This window comes from Gracilinanus agilis, chromosome 2, assembly GCF_016433145.1.
Source record: "Gracilinanus agilis isolate LMUSP501 chromosome 2, AgileGrace, whole genome shotgun sequence".
Classification (NCBI taxonomy): domain Eukaryota; kingdom Metazoa; phylum Chordata; class Mammalia; order Didelphimorphia; family Didelphidae; genus Gracilinanus; species Gracilinanus agilis.
Window position 1 is genome coordinate 562,365,610 of NC_058131.1, and position 22,349 is coordinate 562,387,958.

The 22,349-nt window shown below is 32.6% G+C and overlaps 1 protein-coding gene across 1 annotated transcript in view; it reads right to left on the reverse strand.

Moving 5' to 3' along the window:
* ADAM10 (ADAM metallopeptidase domain 10) overlaps window positions 1–22,349 on the reverse strand; it is a 138,837-nt gene that overhangs the window by 13,745 nt on the left and 102,743 nt on the right. Inside the window, exons 6-11 of the mRNA XM_044665304.1 lie at window positions 19,171–19,320; window positions 14,309–14,401; window positions 10,869–11,052; window positions 5,407–5,570; window positions 3,621–3,804; window positions 99–249 (exon numbers count right to left, since the gene is read on the reverse strand). Coding sequence (XP_044521239.1) covers window positions 99–249; window positions 3,621–3,804; window positions 5,407–5,570; window positions 10,869–11,052; window positions 14,309–14,401; window positions 19,171–19,320 — 926 coding nt within the window. The remainder of the gene's footprint in view (window positions 1–98; window positions 250–3,620; window positions 3,805–5,406; window positions 5,571–10,868; window positions 11,053–14,308; window positions 14,402–19,170; window positions 19,321–22,349) is intronic.

Here is a 22,349-nt window from a genome sequence, read left to right on the forward strand (position 1 = left end):
GGTTCTAATATACAATTTTGCTAAATAGCGAGTAGAGCAAAATTACATCTTAGTAAATTTGCTACTAATATATATATTATATATAATCTAGAGTGTACCTGCATTGTTTTCCTGGTTTTAACTTGCATTTTTTTTCCTCTGGTTGATTTGCATCATAGCAGCATTCATCTTTACACTGATCACTATAGCCACAATCACATTGTTCTCCTTGTTCTACCATTCCATTGCCACAAATAGGTTGGCCAGATTCTGAGAAAAAGGAAAGTACCCATTGAGAATAACAAAAAGGTATACACAACTGTTTTATTTAAAATTCAAAAACAGTTAAAGGAATTTTCTTTTGATGAGCAATAGAAACTTGGAATGCTGACCTATTAGTTTAAAAACTATTTTAAAAAATTTCAGTTCTAGCTCTGATATTTTTAACGAGTAACATAAAACCTTGAGAAAATATTGATCAAGTCAAAATCTCCCTGGATCTTAAGTTTTCTAAATTGTAAAATAATAGAAGTAGGTCTCTACATTTCATTCTAGTTCTAAAATTTTTCATTATCGATGCTTCCACTAAAAATCACTTTGACTACAACCATAAAACTGTATTTATAGAATGTTTGGAACCGGGACCTATGAGTTTTGTTACCTACCACAGGACAGAACTGTATTAATCAAAACATATATTTCTGTAATCTATTCTTAGAGGCTCAAAGTTCAAATATTACAAAACAAGATCTACTCTGTAATATCATTTCTGCTATGCAAAATGGAGAATATCCCTATAACAAATCTTAAAGATTTTGTTAATGTTTTGTCATTCAGCTGTGTCAGATTCTTTGTGACCCCAAGAACTATATATAGTATGCTAAGGCCTTCTATCTTCTACTATGTCCCAAACTTTGTCCAAGCTCATGTTCATTGCTTCTGTGACACTACCTATCCATTTTGATCCTCTGCCATCCCCTCTTCCTTTTGCTTTTAATCTTTCCCAATGAGTCCTATCTTCTCATTATGTTGTGAGAGTATTTAAGCTTTAGCATCAGTTATCTGACCTTATAGTGAAGAGTTCTTATGTCTCCCAGATATCTTCTGGAATTCTGTATTCAGTACGGTATATCTTTCCCTTTCTCCTTTGCTTTCAAGGTAAGTCTGACAGATTAAGCTCTATTTTATAGGCTGTATTACATGGTTCTGTCCAACTATTTGGGAAAGACAGTTGTAGGATGAAATTCCCACTCTGTTACTATACAAAGAATGTCCCTCTGTCCTCACTCTCCATCCTTATAATAAGTTCATAATTTTCACCTCTTGCTCTGAACACAATAACCAAAAGCAGGATACCAAAACTTCTGAAAAGGCATTATCTATCAAGATAGTCAAGTATCAATTTATAACTCCTGTAACTCCCAGATCAAGATTCCTTTCTGTGGTTACTCTAACCCATACATGTTGTTTCCCCACATTAGCATGTAACCTCCTGGAGGGCTCGGAGTACCTGATTTTTTAATCAGGTTCTTCAATGAATTTGTCTCCTTTCTTTGTAATCAAAGAGCAAGCATGGCATAGTTGATACAGCAAATGGCCTTGAAGACAGGAATACCCAAGTTCAAGTTCAGTATCTGACACACACACACACGGACTATGTGACCCTGGGCAAATCATTTCACTTCAAGTGCCTTGGACCAGAGGTTCCAATACGTGCTTGTGTCAGAAGAAAGCAACAATATATACAAGTGAAACCCAAACCATGTTAAAAAAAAAACTGAGAAATATTTAACAAAAACCAACTGAAAGTGCAACAGAACAGAACTAATGTTAATATATGGTTTTCTAAGTCAACATGCAAACCACAAGATTCCTTTTGTATGGTTTAGTGGCCATGTTTCTATTTGATTTTGACCTCACTGCCCTAGACAAGTATGAAAGACTACAAAATCACAGAAAAGGCTTGTTAGCACTGGTAGAAGATCACTAATAAAATCACAGGTCTAGCCCCTAATCCTATCCCCTACAAGAAATAACACATAAACTGTAATTATTTTTATAATAGTCTTTATCCTAAGAACGGAAATAAGATGATTGGTGTGTAGTGGTTCTTATTGCCTTTGATCACATGATGAAACTAACCCTCTGGCCTTATTTGCCTCTTCAAGAAGAATCTTGGGACAGTTCTGCATTTTTTTTTAGCTTTTTCTTGTCTTCTGATATCCCTTAGAGAAAATGCAACTTCACTATAGTTCCAATTTTTTCAGCAGTGTGTATATAAAGCCATTATAACATGCTAAATTAAAGCCTATAGACTGTTGAAGAATTATGTACTTCACAAATTCACAATACAGGATTACAGATTTAAAGCTAGATGGTCTTACTTATGGCTTAGAAGTCATTTCTGCCCCATTTTCTCTTAAAAGCATGATATAAGGCACAAAGGAGAGAAGTCTCATACAAGACTAAAAACCATTTTTATTTCTGTCCATTCATTGACTTGCCAAGGTAACAAAAAAATTTTTTCATGAACTCAAACTTCTAGTGATGAGCCTCTCCCACCTTAGTTATGTTAGTGCTAGACAGCCTAGCCATACCAAAATCTGTTTGGAATGAATGCAGGAATTTCCATTTCTAACCCCTTCTTTTGAGCTCCTTTTCAAGAAGCTCAGAGAAATATAGAACTGAGCAAAAAAGAGTAGGGCATATGTCAGAGAAGACACAGACCTTGTCTATGTATGGTGAAAACTTTAAATTTATTTTAACTTCTTAACAAGAACCATGACACACACTCTCCATTTTGGAGAAAAGGTAATAGAGATTCTCTCAAATAGACACATCTTTACTTATTTTCAAAATAAAATTCTTTCCATAGCCAAGCCAATATTCTTTATAAAACTCTTTGCATTTCAATACTTTTAAATTATTTGAATCATGTCAGGAAGACATAAGTAAGATGTTACTGCATCAGCATAATAGCTTGGTAAGAATAAAAGAATAAGTAAGGAGACCTGGATTTACTCTAGCTTTGTCTTCTGAGGGGAAAAGTCTTGAAATTTGTAGATATTAGGATTCTGCTCATTAAAATGAAAGTTAGACAAGAAAAATCTCATAAATATAGAGAATTTTAGAGCTAGAAGGGAAGAAGTAGATATAGTCCAACTTAATTATTTCACATATGAGGAAACTCAGGTTTTGAAAGGTTGGCACAAGACAAAATTTTAAAATTCCTTATTAATATTGTTTCAAGGATAGTATATTCTAAATTTGGGTTGTTTGTAATAACTAGCAGCAAGAAAGCAGTTATTAGGTAGAATTGAAGAGTCACCTAGTCTCTGGAGGCAAAAAATAATAATAATAAATTCATGTCAGGACATATGGAACATATAAAAACCTGGAAACCTGAATGATGAATATCCTTAGTTCCCATAAGCAACATGACATATAAAAAGAGCTGGCCTGGGAATCAAATCCCTCTGGCACATTTTAGCTATTTGACCCTGGGTAAATCACTTAACCTCACTGCTCCAGATAATGTTCAAAGAGAAAGGAGTTCATGATCTGTATCAGTAAACTACCACTAATGAACTAAGAAGTCTAAAACTATGACTATTCTTTACCCCAGCATGACATATACATACCAACAAAACAGTTGTTTCTCTTCTTTTCAAGAACTTGGCTTATATTTCGAATACTACACAGTGAAAATTTATTGTTGTTAAATTTGTCCCCAGATGTAGCTCTTGCATACATGATATAATTGCCATTTTCTTTCTGTCCTAAATTTTTAGATTCTCCTGGTGTACACTCTGTTCCAGAATCATGCTGTAAAATAAGACATGTTTGTTACATATATCAAGGAATAAAACTTTTTTTGAAAATAGCATTTCCCATACTCCCCCCTTGGCCCCAATTAACTGATTTTTCACTTGAATGAACCATAGAATTGTCTATTTTGGAGGAATTAAATAGGAAAGATGCTACTTTTTCTATGATGGTTTAGATAGGAGAATGAAAAGGGGGAAAAAAGAAAAATGAGGGAAGGAGAGGGCAAATAGAAAGGGGAAATAAAAAAGGAAATGAGAAAGAAAAGAGGGAAAGGAAAGGTTTGGGAAGCATATATTCTCAAATTCCTTAAATTATTTAGGCTAAAGTTCTAGTAACTACTCTCATCCTCATCATAAACCTCTAAAATAAATTATCCTTAGGAATACTGTTCATAACGCTTCATCTTTCAAAAATCTACTATGAAGAGGAGAAAAATGCCAGGTCCAAATAAAATGTCAGGGCCAAATAAGCCTCGCTAGTAATCTGATCTGAGGGATGGAAATTTTCCTGTATTTTTGGTTTATAATGAGAATATTTAAAAGTCCATTCCAATTTTAGAAATCTAAATATTTACATTAGATAAATGTATAAATGAGTACCATTTGGGGGGATTTATTTTACTAAACATAAAAGTATACTTCTAAATTTATTTTTTAAATTACTACACACACACACACACACACACACACACACACACACACACACACACACACACACACACACTGATTTGTTCTTTTAAGAGGTAACATAGTACATCAGACACAATTAAAGCCTTGGAGCCAGGAAGACCAGGAGTCAAATGCTGCCTCAGACACTCTGGACACAAAAGCAATTCATATGTGACAGTCAGTTTTTTCATCTGTAAATTGCCTATATATATATATGCCTATAAATATTTACCTATACCTCAAAGGACTTTTATAAGGACTAAATGAGACAATGTAGACTAAATACTTTGCCAGCCTTAAAATGCAGACGTCGGTAAATATCAACAGTAAACAACAACTGTACAAATCTATAAATGTATATATCCTATTAAAATCTGAGAGATATATTCCCTGCATCAACTTTTTTTTGAAAGTCACATTGTACTAACTCATATTAGCATTGTAGTTCACTATTTACCCCGCTTTCCCCAATCTTTTTCAGATCAATTATGTTCTAGTTTTGTCACCACTTACTTCAATTTTCAGGTCTGATATTACTAATTTATAAAATAAATGAGTTATAGGAGACCTACATGGCTCTGTGGATTGAAAGCCAGATCCAGAGATGGGAGTTCAAATGTGGCCTCAGACACTTCCTAGCTGTGATGACCTTGGACAAGTCACTTAACTTCAAATGCCTAGCCCTTACCACTCTTCTGATTGGAAATAATATATGGTATTGATTCTAAGGCAGAAAGTAAGTTTTAAAAAAAGGAGAAAATAAAATGAAGGAATTAAATTAAATGAAGATCTATTCTTGCTGGAAATTTTTATGCTAATATTTTATCCTTCAATAGCCTGTTACCTGATTGTTGCAGTTTTTTTTTTAAGGTAATACATACTAGTAGCTATAAATTTAAAAACAGAACACTGGTAAGCAAGCAATACTCACAGGAGAACCAAAGTTGTGTCCAACCTCATGAGCAAAAGTAATGTGAGAAACTTTTGGTGGGACATGAGATCCATAGTTCTGAACAGTGATAATACCAGTATTTAAAGATTTCTTTTTACCATCTGAATACAGCTTACTTTTTTCACAGATTCCTCCAGAGCTTCCTAATTTAGAAGAAAAAGGTTAACAAAGATTAGTATCTTTCCCCAGCTCTGAAAAAGTCATGGTAAAAAATTACATTAAATCTACATCAATTATATTTTTGAGTCTGAAATTCCATTGGTCTCTCAATGGGTCAACTGACCTCTTTCTTTATGTCAGGATAATAAAGAAATTTTAAGAGCAGTTAAAGTTGTATCCTTTTGATTTTTGCTAGAACACACAATCACTGAAAAAAATCTAATTTTAAATAGAGAACTGCTTTATTTCTTCAAACTTCAACAACCCTTCCTTGGTTTCATTTTTGCCAAATTCTCTCCTCTCAATTCTGTTGAAATATTTATATTTATTTAAAGCTATGTCTTTATATGTTCTTTTTTATATTTATTGTTTTATAAAAGCAAATTTATAGCTTGAGTTAAATGAAAACCAAGTTTGGCTTGAAAAGATTTTAGAAGGCCAATAATGGTAGTGATGCAACTAAATATAGACTGTTGTTCTTGAAAGAAATATATAATGTGTTTTATATATGACTGAACTATAGGATTTTTTTCAGTTTTCCAAAGGAAAACTGAAAACTTGAATACATATTAATATAGTCAAGTAATTCTTCATCAAAAGATACTTCCAAGCTTACTAATGAAAAAGCTGACAACGGTAATACTTATATTGGGACTCATGAGAAACAAAAAACAAAAATTTATTTAAAAACAAAGGTTAAGATGAAAGTGAATGATCAATCACAGTCCATCTATATTTATAAAGGAACACACAGTATATTACCTATTTTAACTGGTTTCTCTTTTTAAAAATTACCTTAGTATTTAAAATACTTTAAATCTGAATAAATACTAGAAGAATATTCATTTATAGTTTCAAAAGAAATGTTATTAGTTCAACTTTAAAAATAACCAAATTGATCAACTGAGACATTTGAAAAAAATTTCCTGTATGCAACGATAGGCCATGACTTCATGGTGCCATTAAATAAAAATTTTTATTCTTTTAAAAAGACAAATCTTTTGGCGGAACTATAAAGAGAAAGAAGGATAATACAATCTAATATTTTCTCTGTTTCCATGAACTATGTACAAGCACACATTCATGAAACATAATTTAAATTACTGGACAGGATCTATAAGACAACAGGGATAGTTTGCTTAAAAAAAACAAAACTAGATTTAAGAATAGAAATACATGTGGAGGTGAGGGGGCAGCTGGGTAGTTCAGTGGAATGAGAGTCAGGCCTAGAGATGGGAGGTCCTAGGTTCAAATCTGACCTCAAGACACTTCTCAGCTGTGTGACCCTGGGCAAGTCACTTAACCCACATTGCCTACCCTTACTACTCTTCTGCCTTGGAGCCAATACACAGTATTGATTCCAAGATGGAAGGTAAAGGTTTAAAAAAAAATTTTTTTTAATTAAAAAAAAGAAAAAGAAATACATGTGGGGTTTCCATCCTGTCATATGAGGACTCTTGAAATAGTAGCTCAAATAGTGGAATTTATTTATGTTTGTTTCAGAAACATGGATATGACATATGGTCACTAAACCAATTTAGTCATATATATCCCTTAGAAGATATTTATAAGCAAAAATAACTCGGAAAGCTTATTAATGTTTTTCCCCCACATGAGGACAACTATAATAGTAATTATAAAAGCTATAGTTGTATTCACAATAATACATTAACTTAAAATGTTAAGTGCTTTAAGCAAATAATAAATGAATAAATATCCTGCCTGAGTGAAGATTTGTCAAGTGCAAAGTGATCCGATGCAGAACTGTCAAAACTTGAATTAAGCATAGAAGACTCCAAACTGCAAATCTTTTCAGTCAAAGAGAAAATAGTAAATACATCGTTGTCAAAAATCATGCTCCCTTCAGACTTAAAAATATATATCTTTTTCTATTAGTTGAAAAGTATTTTTCTAATTTCAGGCAAGATTATTCTTAGTTTTGAGAGTAATATTCTGAAAAATAGAATTTATTGCTACTATACTATTTAACTTATTTAAACATATGGCCTTTTGTGAGTTTTAAGTAGAATCAATTATGTACTTATGTACTTCAAACAACATCTCATATTAAATTATAGGCAAAAAATCTACACCAATTTTAATAATGTATTAGTACAAGTTTTGATGTGCTATATAAAATTATATTGCTGATATATAAATATGAGATATACAAATGAATCATATTCATAATAAATATTCATAATTCAAGTCATAAAATTAAGATTTCATTATAAACTCTCAAAGATGAAAATAAGGAATATAAAATAAAAGGGTAAAAGATAAATCTGAAATTAATTCATTTACTAGACAACTACTATGTGTCAATTACAGTTTCAAAGTATCTTCTGTTTGTAAATAATTCTTAAATACAAATGCACATGGGAACACTTGCACTAACAAGTATATAATTCCAAAGTCAAAATCAATGAGACCAAGCTTTAGAATAAAAGCAGTGAGATTTTGAAAACTCCACTTGCTATTTAGGTTCTATACTTCTTCAGGTCTTATTTTCTTTATATCATACCTTCTATATAATACTAGTTGAAAATTGATGAGCAAGAAATAATTTGCACACCTTCAGACTTTAAAAATATATCTGCAAGACTACTAAAGATCTAAGAATATATAGTGTGTGTGCTTGTTTCCTAGATTAATCTTGGTTTCTTAACAAGGAAACTATAAGCACTGAAATTAGGAGGATCAGGCTAGTTTCCCAGAAAAATGAACAAAAGTTGTACATTAATTCCTGAGTTGAATTAATTTATAAATTATATTTTCAGTTGATATTTACTATCCACTATGAACAGTGCTAAGGAGAAAAAACAGCATAAACTCAAGAAGTTTATTATTTAATAAGAAAAACTTACAATGATATGTTTGGGGCAGCTAGGTGGACCAGTGAATTGAGAATCAGGCCTAGAGACAGGAGGTCCTGAATTAAAATCTGACCTCAGACAGTTAATTGACCCTGGCAAGTCATTTAACTCTCCCCCATTGCCTAGCCCTTACTGTTCTTCTGCCTTGGAACCAATACAACAGTAATGATTCTTAAACAAAAAGTCAGGGTTTAAAAATGTTTTAATTAAAAAATAATCATATAAGATGATGTGATGAAGCAAAAGAAAATTTTAGAAAAATGCTCTTAAGAAAATAGAGCTACTAAAAAACAGGGCAGACACTGGTATCTCAGGAACAATTTACAGAGCTTGACAATGAAAGAAAAACTCATTAAGATATCACAGGGTCTCAAGAAAACTGCACAGATATTATTTAACAAATGTTTTTGAGATCATTATATGCAGAGCATTGTGCTAGGTTCTGGAAGAGTTAAAAAATTTATATAAACAAAGGACCTAGCCCTCTTGTAGCTCAGACAAAAACTGAGTTTTATTTAAGAAACCTAAAACAGTATTTTAAGGTCAGAGAGCAGAGTGTTCTTTTGGTTCCCTGACTCCTGCCCTACACAGTCTTGCCCCATCTCAGAATTCCAGTTTTCCATTTCAAATTTCAGTTTTCAGTGGATTCTTACATCTCTTGATATAATTCTATTGACCTTAAATACATATACCTTGCCTCAATTGAAATGCCCCCAAAGGGAAATTGAAGTGGCATTTCTCCAACTGGCTATGAAAGAACAATGATGAACAGTACAGAGTAGTAAGCATAGTGCTGAAAAATCAAACTTTAATATTTAAGGACCTACTAATTCCACTAATTACCAACTGAATGAAAAGAATACGACTGTACAATAATTCCTTCCTATTCCTCACATTTCTATTTAATTTTAAAATATCTGCTAGGATAAAAAGAATGGAGGAATAATTGTAGGCAATACAATCATTAAGTATAGGAAGGACAAACCACTGATTGAGCAACAATTATATAATGTGCCACAAATATATCAATATGATATTATAAAAATTAATATAACATTAGTAACTATTTTTAAATGACCTTCAGAAAAGTGACAATAGCAATGAAATTTTTTTCTCCAATAATTTTTTTCCTTAAAAAGATAATTGGGTTGTGACTTTTTTAAAGTTACGAATAAAGTACTTATGCCAAGACAGTATCTATGAAATACTTCATCACTTCACCTCAGCCACACATCTAGAGCTCACATTTACCCGTAAGTGTTCCATTTCCTTAATGAAAAAGTGTTAAGACCTCTCTGACCATTACTTCCTTTCATACAATCTCTTCCCTATAACTTACCTATTCTAAACCTATCTGAATATTCAAAGCAGAAAAATCAAACCTCAAAAGCACCAAGAAAGTTATAGTAATAACTTTTATGTAGCTAAAATATTATCAAATGATTCATTTTGGAGAAAACTGGAAAGACCTGTATGAAATGATATGGGCAAACAGAGCAGAACTTAAACAATGATATATACAAAGGAAACAACACTATAAAGAAAAACAATGTTGAAAAAACTTTACAACTCTGAATAATGCAACATTAAACCACAAAACCATAGATCCAAATATGAAGTAGTCTATCCATCTCTCTAAAGAAAAATTATGATCTAAAAATGAAGAATGAGACATGCATTTTTGGGCATGACCAATGAAAGAATTTACTATTAATAAATGCCAAGGTTTTGGGTTTTTAAAAAAAGTACATGGGGCAGGGCCAAAAAGAATAAATGTACATAATAAAAGAAAGAGGAAAAAAAAGAATAGTTCAGACATTCACTTAGAGGGCATTTTACTAAAATACTGTTCAAGTTCTCTTTCAATTCTAGGTTTCTTGGTTTCTAGAGAAAATGTCAAATCATTTAATTAACAGTAACAAAAAAGTTATATTCAATTATTGATCAGCAACCATTTTTTAAGTTTTTTACCATTTTTACCATATGTCAGTTATTGTGTTAAATAGAAATACAAAACTGAGATATCAAAGAGCTACATTTTACTTATCAGAGTGAATGTGTGGAAAAAAATGAAAACACCATAACAAATAAAAAGGTCTTTACAAAGTAAGCATTTGGGACCGTGGGAATGGCACCGCCAACTAAAAGAATCAGGACATTTTAGTTGTCTAGATTTTTTTAAATTAAGAATAGTCGTTCAATTTTCCTAATAAAATAGCAAATTTAACTGTCATTCTAAGTGGGAAGCAATGTGCCTAAATATTTTTAAAATGATTATGAAACAAAAAATTTTATCATGTATTTCTGCTATTTGTACAATGTTTCTACATACTGCCCAATCCACATTAGTATGAATTAAATTTTAAAAGTAAAAAAAAAAAAAAAAGGCATAGGTAGGTAAGCTACCTGAAGGTGCTCCAACCCAAGCCAGACCTAAAACACCATCATCAAAGTCTCGATCTGTGAAGACATAGGCCAAACAGTAGTCATCATGATTCTGCTCAGAGTTCAATTCCAGAAACTTCTCCACACCAATATTAGGAAAGCGGAAAGGATTTGTCGAGTCTTTCTCATCAGCAGTTGTGTTTATCTAAAGATGAAAATAATTTAAGTAAGCAATTAAAATTGAAGTCATTTTAAGTGTCTTAATTGACTTTATTGTGATACAGTAGGAAAGTCAACAGATTTTAAGAAAAGAGGAGCTGGGTTCAAATTTCTTCTGTGTAACTAACATTATCTACACAACTCTTGGCAAGTAATTCAACTACACTGAGCCAGTTGGCTCACCTGTAAAATGAGAATCAGCCATTAAAGTCTCTTCAAACTCTAAACCCATGATCTTATAATGCTATGGCCTTTCTACTAAAGTCAAACTCTGATCCCTCATGATGACATACATAGAAGTGATTCAAGTTTTTAAAGGCTATATGAATACAGCATACATTTTAGCAACTCCTGCCAAAGATAGAAAGCCAATCAAGCTAATTTTAGAGATGGATATAACTAGAACATAGTCCATTGGGCTATGAAATTTCTTTCTAGCCACAGCAACCATAAAAATATATTTACTAGCCTATTAGTGCCAAATTCAGAAATGGAGGCTACTAAATCCATATATAAGGATGTCTTTTGACTATGTGCTGACTTATAAACCACATAATAATATTATCTATGTTTTATTGTATTTTTATTTATTTTGTCAAGCATTTCCCAATTACACTTTAATATGGCTCCATCTGCACAAAGAGTGTTATACCCCATAGGCCATGTGCTTCGCACCACTATATTACAGAGCTCATTGGTAGTAAGTGATTCAATAGCTATACTATTGAAATTTAGCATCTTTTAGATCATATGATCGATCACATAGTTCAACATGGATATGATTAGGGTTTTTATGTTAAAAGATCACTCTATTGCAAATAAGAATAACATGGTAATAGGTTTTGAACAATGATATACTATAACCCAGTGGAACTACTTGTCGGCTTTGGGAGGGGAAAAGGGTGGGGGGAGATCATGAGTCATATAACCATGGAAAATTTTTCCAAATTAAAAAAAGGGGGGGAAATTAGAATCTTTTGAGGATGAAGACTTTGTCACTGATTTTCTGAACTAAAATACAAAAAGCAAAAAGAACTAGTTTTAAAACATTATCTAATTTGCCTATGTAAGAGTCCCTTGCCTTCAAGAAAGATTGGAATAGTGCTTATTTATAAAACTCTGGCTTATCCCTTAGCAATCTAGGTCCCTCACCCTAAATAAAGTATGTTAAGCTTCATCTTAGTTGACTAACAAAACCCAGACTTCATTTTGCTCACAATATAAGCATACTTAGTATAAGAAATTATGGCTAAGTGTAATAAATATGGAGCATAGCTTTATTCAATTAAGTCAGTCTACTCAATTTTCACTGATGTTTTAGCAACTCAAATATTTTATAATCCTAAGAGAGTCCTCTTGCTCTTGAGTTCTAAGAAGTCTAAATTTTCCTGGTACTTTTAATCTATTCCCACTTATTCCAGAGTAGATTCTCAGAATATCAACACATCTAACTTCATGAGCTAGATTTTTCCTTCCCTGGCTACCCAAAGAGAAAGTTTCTTCTGGCTCCTAGGTTTCAATCATCTTCACTAGCATCTAACTTTCGTCACTTTCACTGAGCTCCACTTTGTTGTATGAAATCCAAAGTTAGCTAGAAAGGCATAGTTCTAAAGCCTTTTGTCAAGCAAATGTTCATGGAACATTAGAAAAATAATACTGTACAGGCAGTCCCCATGCCAACATAAATATTTTTCTTCACATATAATCTGATTATTGGCATTGGAGAAATAACTAAATTAGCTATGTGCTATTGGACCATCAATTAATTATAATAAATCTCATTAGCAATAACAAATTAGAAAGATAAAGATCAGGCAATGCTATAGATATTTCATAGAGACCCTTACTTTCTGTCTTAGTATCAATTATAAGACAGAAAACCATCAAAGGCTAAGTAACTGAAGTTAGTGACTTGTCCAAAGTCACACAGCTAGGAAGTATCTGAGGCTAGACTTTAAACCTAAATCTTCCTGACTCTAAGCCTGGCACTCTATCCACTGTGCTACTTAAATGCTCCCTTTATAAATTTTTAAAAATTAATTAACTACCTATACTTCAAATAGATTCAACCAAACTACTTACTGAATTGACTGATCTAACTATTCTATCAAAAATGGATATAACTTTAAAATTATGGCCATCACCATGCTTTAAAGAAGTTTAACCAATATAAAGAAGACATTAGGGAGGTAAATCAGTTGCACTATGTCCATTCCAGGTAAAAACCTAACAATTATACCAGGCCAAATCATAATCAAGAAATTCAATAAGAAACTATACTAAGAAACATTTTCTACCCTAGAATTACAGAAAAAGTCAATTAGACCACAATACAAAAAGGGACTGCCAAAAAATCCAGTGTCAATGAAGGTAAGAGGCCCAACCAGACAGGAATCAGAAATTCATAGAGCCTAAAAAGTTCTGCATCCAGAGGCAGGAAGGGCAAAGGGTTTCCCATAAGTTCAGAGGCTGGTGAGAAAAATAGTGAGGTTCTTGAAAGCAACCAAGAGTTTGGAATGCAATATTCCAAAAGGCAAAAAGATATGGGCTTACAACCAAGAATAAATTAACCTGAAAAGTTTAGTATAATCCTTCAAGGAAAAGAAAGTGGATATTTAATGGAATAAAAGGCCTTTCAAATATTTCTGATGAAAAGACAAAAGCAGAGTAGAAAATGTCAGGAATATTTCCTAATGCAAGAAATCACAAAATGATTTCTGAAGAATAAAAATTGCAATTGACCAAAGGACAATGGAAACATTCAGTCGGGGGAAAGGGGTAGAAATAGAATATGGTATAATAATATATAATACACAAACTTAAAAAAAAACCTAAAAAAGTGAATTGGTTTGAGCTATACAGAAGGGACTATATTATGTTGTGTTATATTTGCAAAGAAAAACAGAGCCTTAAAGGCTGTCTTCAAACATTTCCCATGCATAAATTAAAACCACACTGTCCCTACCTACAAGGAATTCACCTTCCACTGGCTCTTTGAAAACTGTACCTTGTTTGACAAAAGAAGAATCGGTTTCCTATTGACTCAAATTGTACCATGCAAAAATCATTCTTTTCCCAACCAATTAAAAAAAGTTTTAGATCTATATATCTACATATCTGTGTGTGTATATATATATATATATATATATATATATATATATATATATATAGAGAGAGAGAGAGAGAGAGAGAGAGAGAGAGAGAGAGAGAGAGAGAGAGATTATTTTTGGAAAATTCCTTACCCTTATTCGTTTCACCATGAAACTAATATTACGAATTCCAGAGAAGTCTGTCGATTGGTATATTGTATCAATAGCTTTCACATGACTGGATATCTGAGGGTAAAAATACAACAAATTTCAGCTATAAAAAAAGAAGCCATTTAAAAACCATTTTTCAAATTTAGTGAGTGGGTGAAATGAAATTTTTTGTGAGTTATATACCATAATCAAGAGTTCACAGCCCTTCCCCCCCCCTACTAATGTCCACAGGGAAGGAAAATGTAATACAGGGACCAAAAAAGGAGTATAAAATAACTTATTCACAGAATTTTTGAGATGTGAGGAACCTTCTATTTTATAGGAAAAAAATGAAGACAAAGAGAGACTATATGTCTTGGCCAAGATCATCTAGCTAGTTTGTACCCAAGCCAGGAACATCTCCTAACTTTGAGGATTGTTTCTAATAAACCACACTACCACTCGGGTACTAGCCATGTTGGAAGGCAGGGAATTTCACAAAACAATCTCAGAGACTGGATAATCATTGATTTAGAATATCTTAGGTAAATTCAGGTGATGTAAATCAACTACCACAGAGATCAAAAGAACCTAAAAACAGTCTCTACTAGAAAACATGACTTCTTTGTGTTAAGCAGGAAGAATTAGCAGATAAGAGCAATAACAATTTAGAATACAAACCAATTTGTAACACTGTAGAAATCGTACTACAAAAAAACTGGACATAAACAAATTCACCAACTGAGGAACAGCTAGAAAAACTATGGGTCAGGAAGTTTAATGTAATACAACAAAGATATAATTAACATGAAGAATTTAGAGACAAAAGATGTATACTAACTGATGCAGAATGAAATAAAAAGAAACAACTGGACACACACATGCATACAATGACAATGAAAAGTTATATAAGATCAGCAAAGGAAGCAGAATTCCAAATAACAAAAAAACAATTATTATCCTAAAGAAAAACAATGAGATTTCCTATGTAAAATGAGGTGGGAGATTATTAGGTCAAATGCCAAATCTACTGTCTGTTGCAGTCACAATATTATGTTTTTGCTTATGCGCCCCACTAATAATTTAATTTAATTCAGAAGGAATGGGAGCAAATCTTTTCCAAGTATGAAGATGGGATTAACTCTCCCCAGCCTACTTTTAGATTTAATCACCAGAAGCACTTTTAAAATGGGGGGAGGTCCCCAACCAATGTGCTAAAGTGGGTGACAATGCAGAGAGGATTAACTGCCCTCAGGGCAGCCATAAGAAATTTTATAAAATAGGATTCGCCCACATAAAGTGGAGGAAGGAAGTGACACAAAGAAAAGTCTTTAAAAGTAGTTGCAACTTTCTGTGAGAGAGCATCTTTTTTTGCAAGTAGTTTTTTGGAGTTGGAATTTTTCCAGCTATTTCAAGATCATCTTCCTCAGCCTAGATGTGGGACTCCAGCATTTCCCCCCTTTGGACTAAGACATGGGTGAGTTTTTTCTTGATTTCTAGAGATTACTTTCTGGAGGAGGCAGTGTGGTCTGGCTAAATGGCCCTCCCCTGGAGAGCTAATTAGCCAAGCCTGAGTTGAGTCAGGCACCAGGAAACATTTAGAGTGATTAGCTTGACTTCTTACTCTACCCTCTTTCACATTTCTCTACTTTACTCTTTGCCTCTATTTTGTAAATAATGCTAAATAAAAAGTCATTTTGACTTGAGATATATTAATGTTAGTGACCACATTCTCTTATATTTAGTCCAGCCTTAATTTTTAATCTTACACTAGATATGAATATTGGTAAAAAATGTATTTTTAAAAATGTTACTGAGGATAATGCAAGACTAACATTAATATCAATTATAAAACAGGAAGAGAGGATAGCAGGAAAAACATTTTTATATAAAATCTGACAAATGTATGTCCCAGTTAAATGGTACCATCCTTAGATAACTTAAGGATAAAATGGGAAGAGCAACAAATAGGATAAAAATCAAGAAGTTTTGCCAAGATTTCAATAATAAAGTATGAGAGTGAAGATTTAGACTCTAACAGCAAAGATCCTGACATGCTAAATGAAGTAGGAGGATAATGGAAAAAGAAGAAGAGTAAATACACTAAAAAAGAATGTCTACACTAATAGTGACAATTATGAGGACACTTAGGGATCATTTCTCAAAGTGTCTGAAAGAGAGAATAATATCGATGCATAGAAAAATTAGGGAGCTAATTATTACTGAAGTTAAAAGAAAAAATGTCAATAACTTTTAACTTCGACATCTAATTACCCCATACTACAGCATTTTGGGGGGAATAATCTATACACATATTAAGGGCTTCCTTCATGACAATATAAGAAAAGGCGAGTTTTTTAAATGTTTTTCTAAATCAAATAGCATTTTTTATATAATTATAGAACTGACTGACAGGGAGAAATAATACAATATTCCACTGTACTTATTGTTTGCTGTCCATAAAAAAAATTTTTTTTAAGAATTTGATTCATCAGAGCAAATCTATGCTTTAAAAGTTCTCTTCCAGAAAAGTATCCCCCCTGCATGTTTTTAAACTTTCCAAAGTCTCTTAAAAATAAACAAGCAAGACAATTTTGTCTGATCTTGTGAATATAAATAAGTGAGGTAAATAGCAGGAAGATTTATGTTTAAAGTTACTTTCCAAAGATATGAGGATGTTCAGCACAGAATCCAAATAAAAAGTAGTGTCCCTATGAATGATGATGTCTTTTAGATACTCCTTTTTACAAATGATATGTTGATTACATCGAACCAAGAACACTATAGAACTTCTTGAGACCTAATATCACCAAGAGTTAGGTCTACCTACTCACAAAAGAAAAACCCAAGTAAACAAGGAATGCCTCTTATCCAGAGTATAATATGCAACCAGACAGACAACTGGGAGGTACTACTACATTGTGGATGGATAAAGAACTATTCCCAGAATTAAACAGAAGAGCAGGATAGACTGTATTTGGGAATCTGTGCAATGCTTTTAATGATTCCAAGCTTTTCCCTGAAACAAGCCTGCTTTGTTAACATTAAAACTTCTTCTGATGCTATAGGGATATGTTATGTCATACCACAGTGTCTGAAGAATTAAATTTTAAGAGAAATGGAGAAGCCCATGGTACATATGAATTAGGTTGCCCTGCCCCATATTACCACAGAAGTGTTTAAAAATAATGTAATAGCCAGCAGGAGAGGGATATATGACCAAAAAAGAGGTGGTTTAAACATATAGTGAAAGGGCCAACAAATGGACTGTTTATATTCTACTATATCTAAAAAATTATCAAGAAGTTCCTAGGCTATTGAGTGAATTCCCTCTAAAAGAATTATGGGAGGATATGGATAAGACTTGGCACAAGAAGGCATAAATGAGTTGCAACCTGAACTAATAAAGGAAATAGGTAAATTTTAGAAAACAGTCATCATTTCCTGCTTTCTCAATACTATGCATGTCTTAACAGGACCTGTGATTATATTAACCCCTGAATATCATACTATTTTACATGATTGACTCATATTTAGCATGTAGTTCTCTACAAACAGTATTATTTTTCATATACATTATTATCTAGCCATTCCTCCCTCATAATCTGTAAGCTGAAGTTAATTTTTTTAACTTAAGCGTATAACTTTACACTTATTTCTATTTCATCATATTAAGCCCATTGTTCTAACCTGTTAATTTTTTTTACCCTGAGCCAGTCATACAATAGTAGCACTCAGCTTTTTGTCCAATCCAAATTTGGTAATGTGTGCAATTTTTGCCTTCATTCAAGTCAATGAAACAAATACCAAGAAACAAAAGCCATGGTAAGATCCCTAATACATAATATGACATCAATCCATGATGATTATTTTTTGTTTCCATTACTCAACCATTTTCAAATCCCCTAACATGATCAGCTGACCAACACAGCATTTATCCTGTTCATAGGGAAAGCAGAAGAGATGATAAAAATGATTTGCTGAAATACAAGTATATGATGTCTACAGTATTTTTCCTAATCAAACTGTCTGGTAATTCTATCAGTATAGGAAGGGAATTTATGGGAATTTTGAACGACCAGCTTGTAATGAAGACATCTTATGAGCTTAATAACCACACTAGATGTTCAAATTTCTTTCCTCTAATTATAATTCCTCTAAACATACATTCTCAAAATGTTGTTATGGTCCAAAGGAGAGTCAGTCAATAAACATTTGCTAAGTGTCTACTTTGTACCAAGCACTGTGTTAAGTGTCCAATCTAAAAAGGAGAAAAAAAAATAGTCCTTGCTCTCAAGAAGCTCAAAGTAAATGGGGGAGACAACATGCAAATAATTATGAACAAATGATAAAGATAAGATAAAATGGGAGAAAACCCAGAAAGTTCATAACATTAAGGAAAGGTATCTTGTAGAAGACAGGACTCTAAGATTTGAAGGATCTATGAGGTGGAGATAAGGAGAGAAAGGATTTCAGGAATAGAAGACAACCAAGGAATATGTCCAGAATGAAAAGTGAAGTGTCTTATTCAAGGTAGAACAAGGAGACCAGTGTCATTGGATAATGTCTAACAAGTAGTACTCAAATATAACAATATTCTTAATGAAAAATGAGAGAACCATGTAAATAATAAAACAGTAAATACCCAAACAGTTATATGTCAGAAATATTGAGAATAGATGTCACCTAAAAAGGAATACCTTAGAAATAAATTATGCATCTTTTTTGGGAAATAAAAAAAGGGAAAAAAACACCAAAAAATACTATTGATTTCAAATTTTTTAAAATCATGGGTGTGGCTAATTAACATGTATAAAAATTGAAAACTCAAATAATTCAATGCCATAATCACAATAAATAAATACCTGGGCAATCACAGCTTCCCGTGTTCCATAGTGTTTAAAGAATAGGTGATCTGTCTGAATATAAAGCTGACAAGTATTTTTTTCAGCTGAAGCAGCACGTTTTCTCCTCAGAAGCTCTGGACCACTTGTAACATGTTCTTCAAGAGGTTTCTACATGTGATAGAAGAGTGGTCTTTGATAAATGACACGTTATATTATTTCATCTTAATCTAGATGTTTAAAACAAAGTGGGGAAGAATAAGAAACAATTTAATTCAACAGCCCAGTGTTCCATAAACTACCAAACATAAATTAACTTGATAATTACCCCTCATTTGACAAGTATTTGGGGGAAAACTGAAAATTAATACAGGAGAAATTAATTTCAGACTAATAAATCCTGACATTCGATACAATAAACATTTATTAAGCACCTACTTTGAAGACAGGCATTGTTAAGCACTAGTGATACAAAAAAAAAAAAAGCAACAGGCAAATATTTTAAAATTGGAAAATAAAAAAATTACAACAGAACCAACAAATCAGATGCCTTTCACAAAAATAGTGACTTTGTGAATTCTTAACCAAACAAGGAATAGAAGCATTCACAAAAAATGAAAGGGATAATGTTTATTATATTAAATTGAAAAGCATTTGCACACTCAAAATTAGTGCTAGTAAGATAAGAAAAAAAACAATTTATGGAACACTTTGTATCCTATCTATGAAAGTAATTTGATTTTTTAAAAAAGATACACGTTATAGGCAATGTTATGATTAAAATTATCTCAAGGGCAGCTAAGTGGCTCAGAAGATTTGAGAGCTATGCCCAAAGAAGAGAGGAGGTCCTGGGTTCAAATTTAACCTCAAGACACTTTCTTAACTGTGTGACCCTGGGCAAGTCACTTAACACCCCATCGCCCAGCCCTTAAAATTCTTCTTGCTTAAGAACCAATACACAGTATTGATTCTAAGATAGAAAGTATAGGGTGGTGTTTTTTTTTTTATCTCAAGAGACTGATTTTGGATAAGAAATATCAATTTATTGAATATGAATATATATATATTGATTAGGCTAGCATCATAACTAATAAACTGATACCTATTTCTATGGCTCTTGAATAACCACCAACCTAGAAACTGGGTCACATCACTTAATAATTTTAGAAAATCATTATTCAGCTCCTACCTTGAATGGATACAAGACATTTCTAATTGGTGGATAGCTAATTAAGAGATGGTCTTTCAAACCATCTACCTCTCCCTAACCCCAGATGGATAGGTCACATAAGCAAGAAAATAAATCTTCTCTCCTTCACTTATTAATCAAATTCTATTTAAAAGGAAAGCATTCTTTGGGATTCCTAAGGACAAAGAAAATGCAAAAACGGCAGCCTATATGGAATCTCCCACCCAGATACCACACAGAAACACATAGTGATTCTCCCTTATATACAGGAATTGATTCAGGCCTTTCTCCTCTAGAGTCCTGTCTGTTATGAGTATTAATACAGTATATGAAAAATAAATTCTCAAAGAAAATTAAAAATATAACAGGACAAAATCCCATTGCTCAATAGAAAATTGGTTATTAAAACCTATTTTCTTCAAGGCACTATACCAGGCACTAGAGATACAACTACAAAGCATAAAATAATTCTTAATTATAAAGTACTTCTATTCCTAATACAATAGAAAATAAACATATATGAGTACACAAAGCATGAATTTAAAGGGAACAAACACGAAGTAGTTTAAATACAAGTTAGTTTGAGAAAGAGGGTATTTAGAGTTGTGAGATTAGCAAAAAATGGTTCTTTAAAAAGAAAAGAGATGGAACTAAGAAGGGAATGTATTCCAGGCATGGTGAAAAGCAAGAATAAAGACACATAGAGGGGAGGAGAGCCGAATATGAGTAAGATAGAGGCTGATCTGATTGGATGGTAAGCAGGTAAGGGGAAAGTAATAAGGAAAAGGAAGAAAAGGAAAAAGAATGGATTTAAGTGCCTACTATGTGCCAGGCACTGTGTTAAAAACTTACAAATATTGTCATTTGATCTTTACAATGATCCTGAAAGGTAGATGCTATTAGGATTCCTATTTTACAGATGAGGAAACTGAAGCAAAGTTTAAGTGACTAAGCCTAAGTAAACAGAACTGCTAGGTGAATGAAGCTAGATTTGAACTCACGTCTTCCTCATGTCAGCAAAGTATTGAAACCACTACCCTACCTAGCTGCCTCTAGCACTATGCCATGTTGCCTCTCCACGTCCTCAAAGTACTTCAGTGTCACCTCATTTATGACACATCATATTTTCTATAGAATTGTCTATTTGTTCAAGCACTCTATAAAGCAATTTGGAAATTTGTGGGGGAAAAAAATCTTAATATTCATACCATTTCTGACCCAGAAATCCAATTCCTAATCATATACTCCATTATGGACTATGGTTTTTTTTTAAAGGGTTACAATTATACTAAAATATTTCTAGCAGCAATTTTCATGTGAGCAAAGAACTAAGAGAAAAGTGACATGTTTCACTTTCATTCTTTGGATTTGTGGCTCATCATTACACTGATCAATTATCAAGTCTTTCAAAGTCATTTTTCTATATAATTTTATCACTTGTAGAAACTGTTTCCTTAGTTTTGCTCACTTCATTCTGTAACAGTTCATAAAGGCTTTCCCAGTTTCCTCTGAAATTTGCTATTTCATAATTTCTTATGGAACAATAATCCATCACACTGCTATGCCACAATTTGTTTTTCCATTCTCCAAAAAGGAAACAACCAAACCACCTTATGTTTCACTTTTTGGCTATGCCAGAAAAAGCTGATAAGTGCTTTTCCTATTTCCTGATTTCTCTGGAGTTAGAGGCCTCGTAATGTGAGAGCTAGAGCAGAATATGGACAATTTAATAATATTTGGGAGATAACTAAAATTTGGTTTTCAGAATGGATGGAACAATTCATAACTCCAACAACAGTACATGGGTAGACCTATTTTCACATAGCTCCCTCAATAACCGGTCTGTTCTCTTTTTGACATTTTTGCCAATGTGATGGGCAATGAGGTAAAACCTCAACATTAATTTACATTTCTCTAAATAGTAGTGATCTCGAACATTTTTATTGATACTCTAGATAGCTTCCTTTGAAAACTGCCTATTTACTTCCATTTTACCATTTATCAGTTGGGT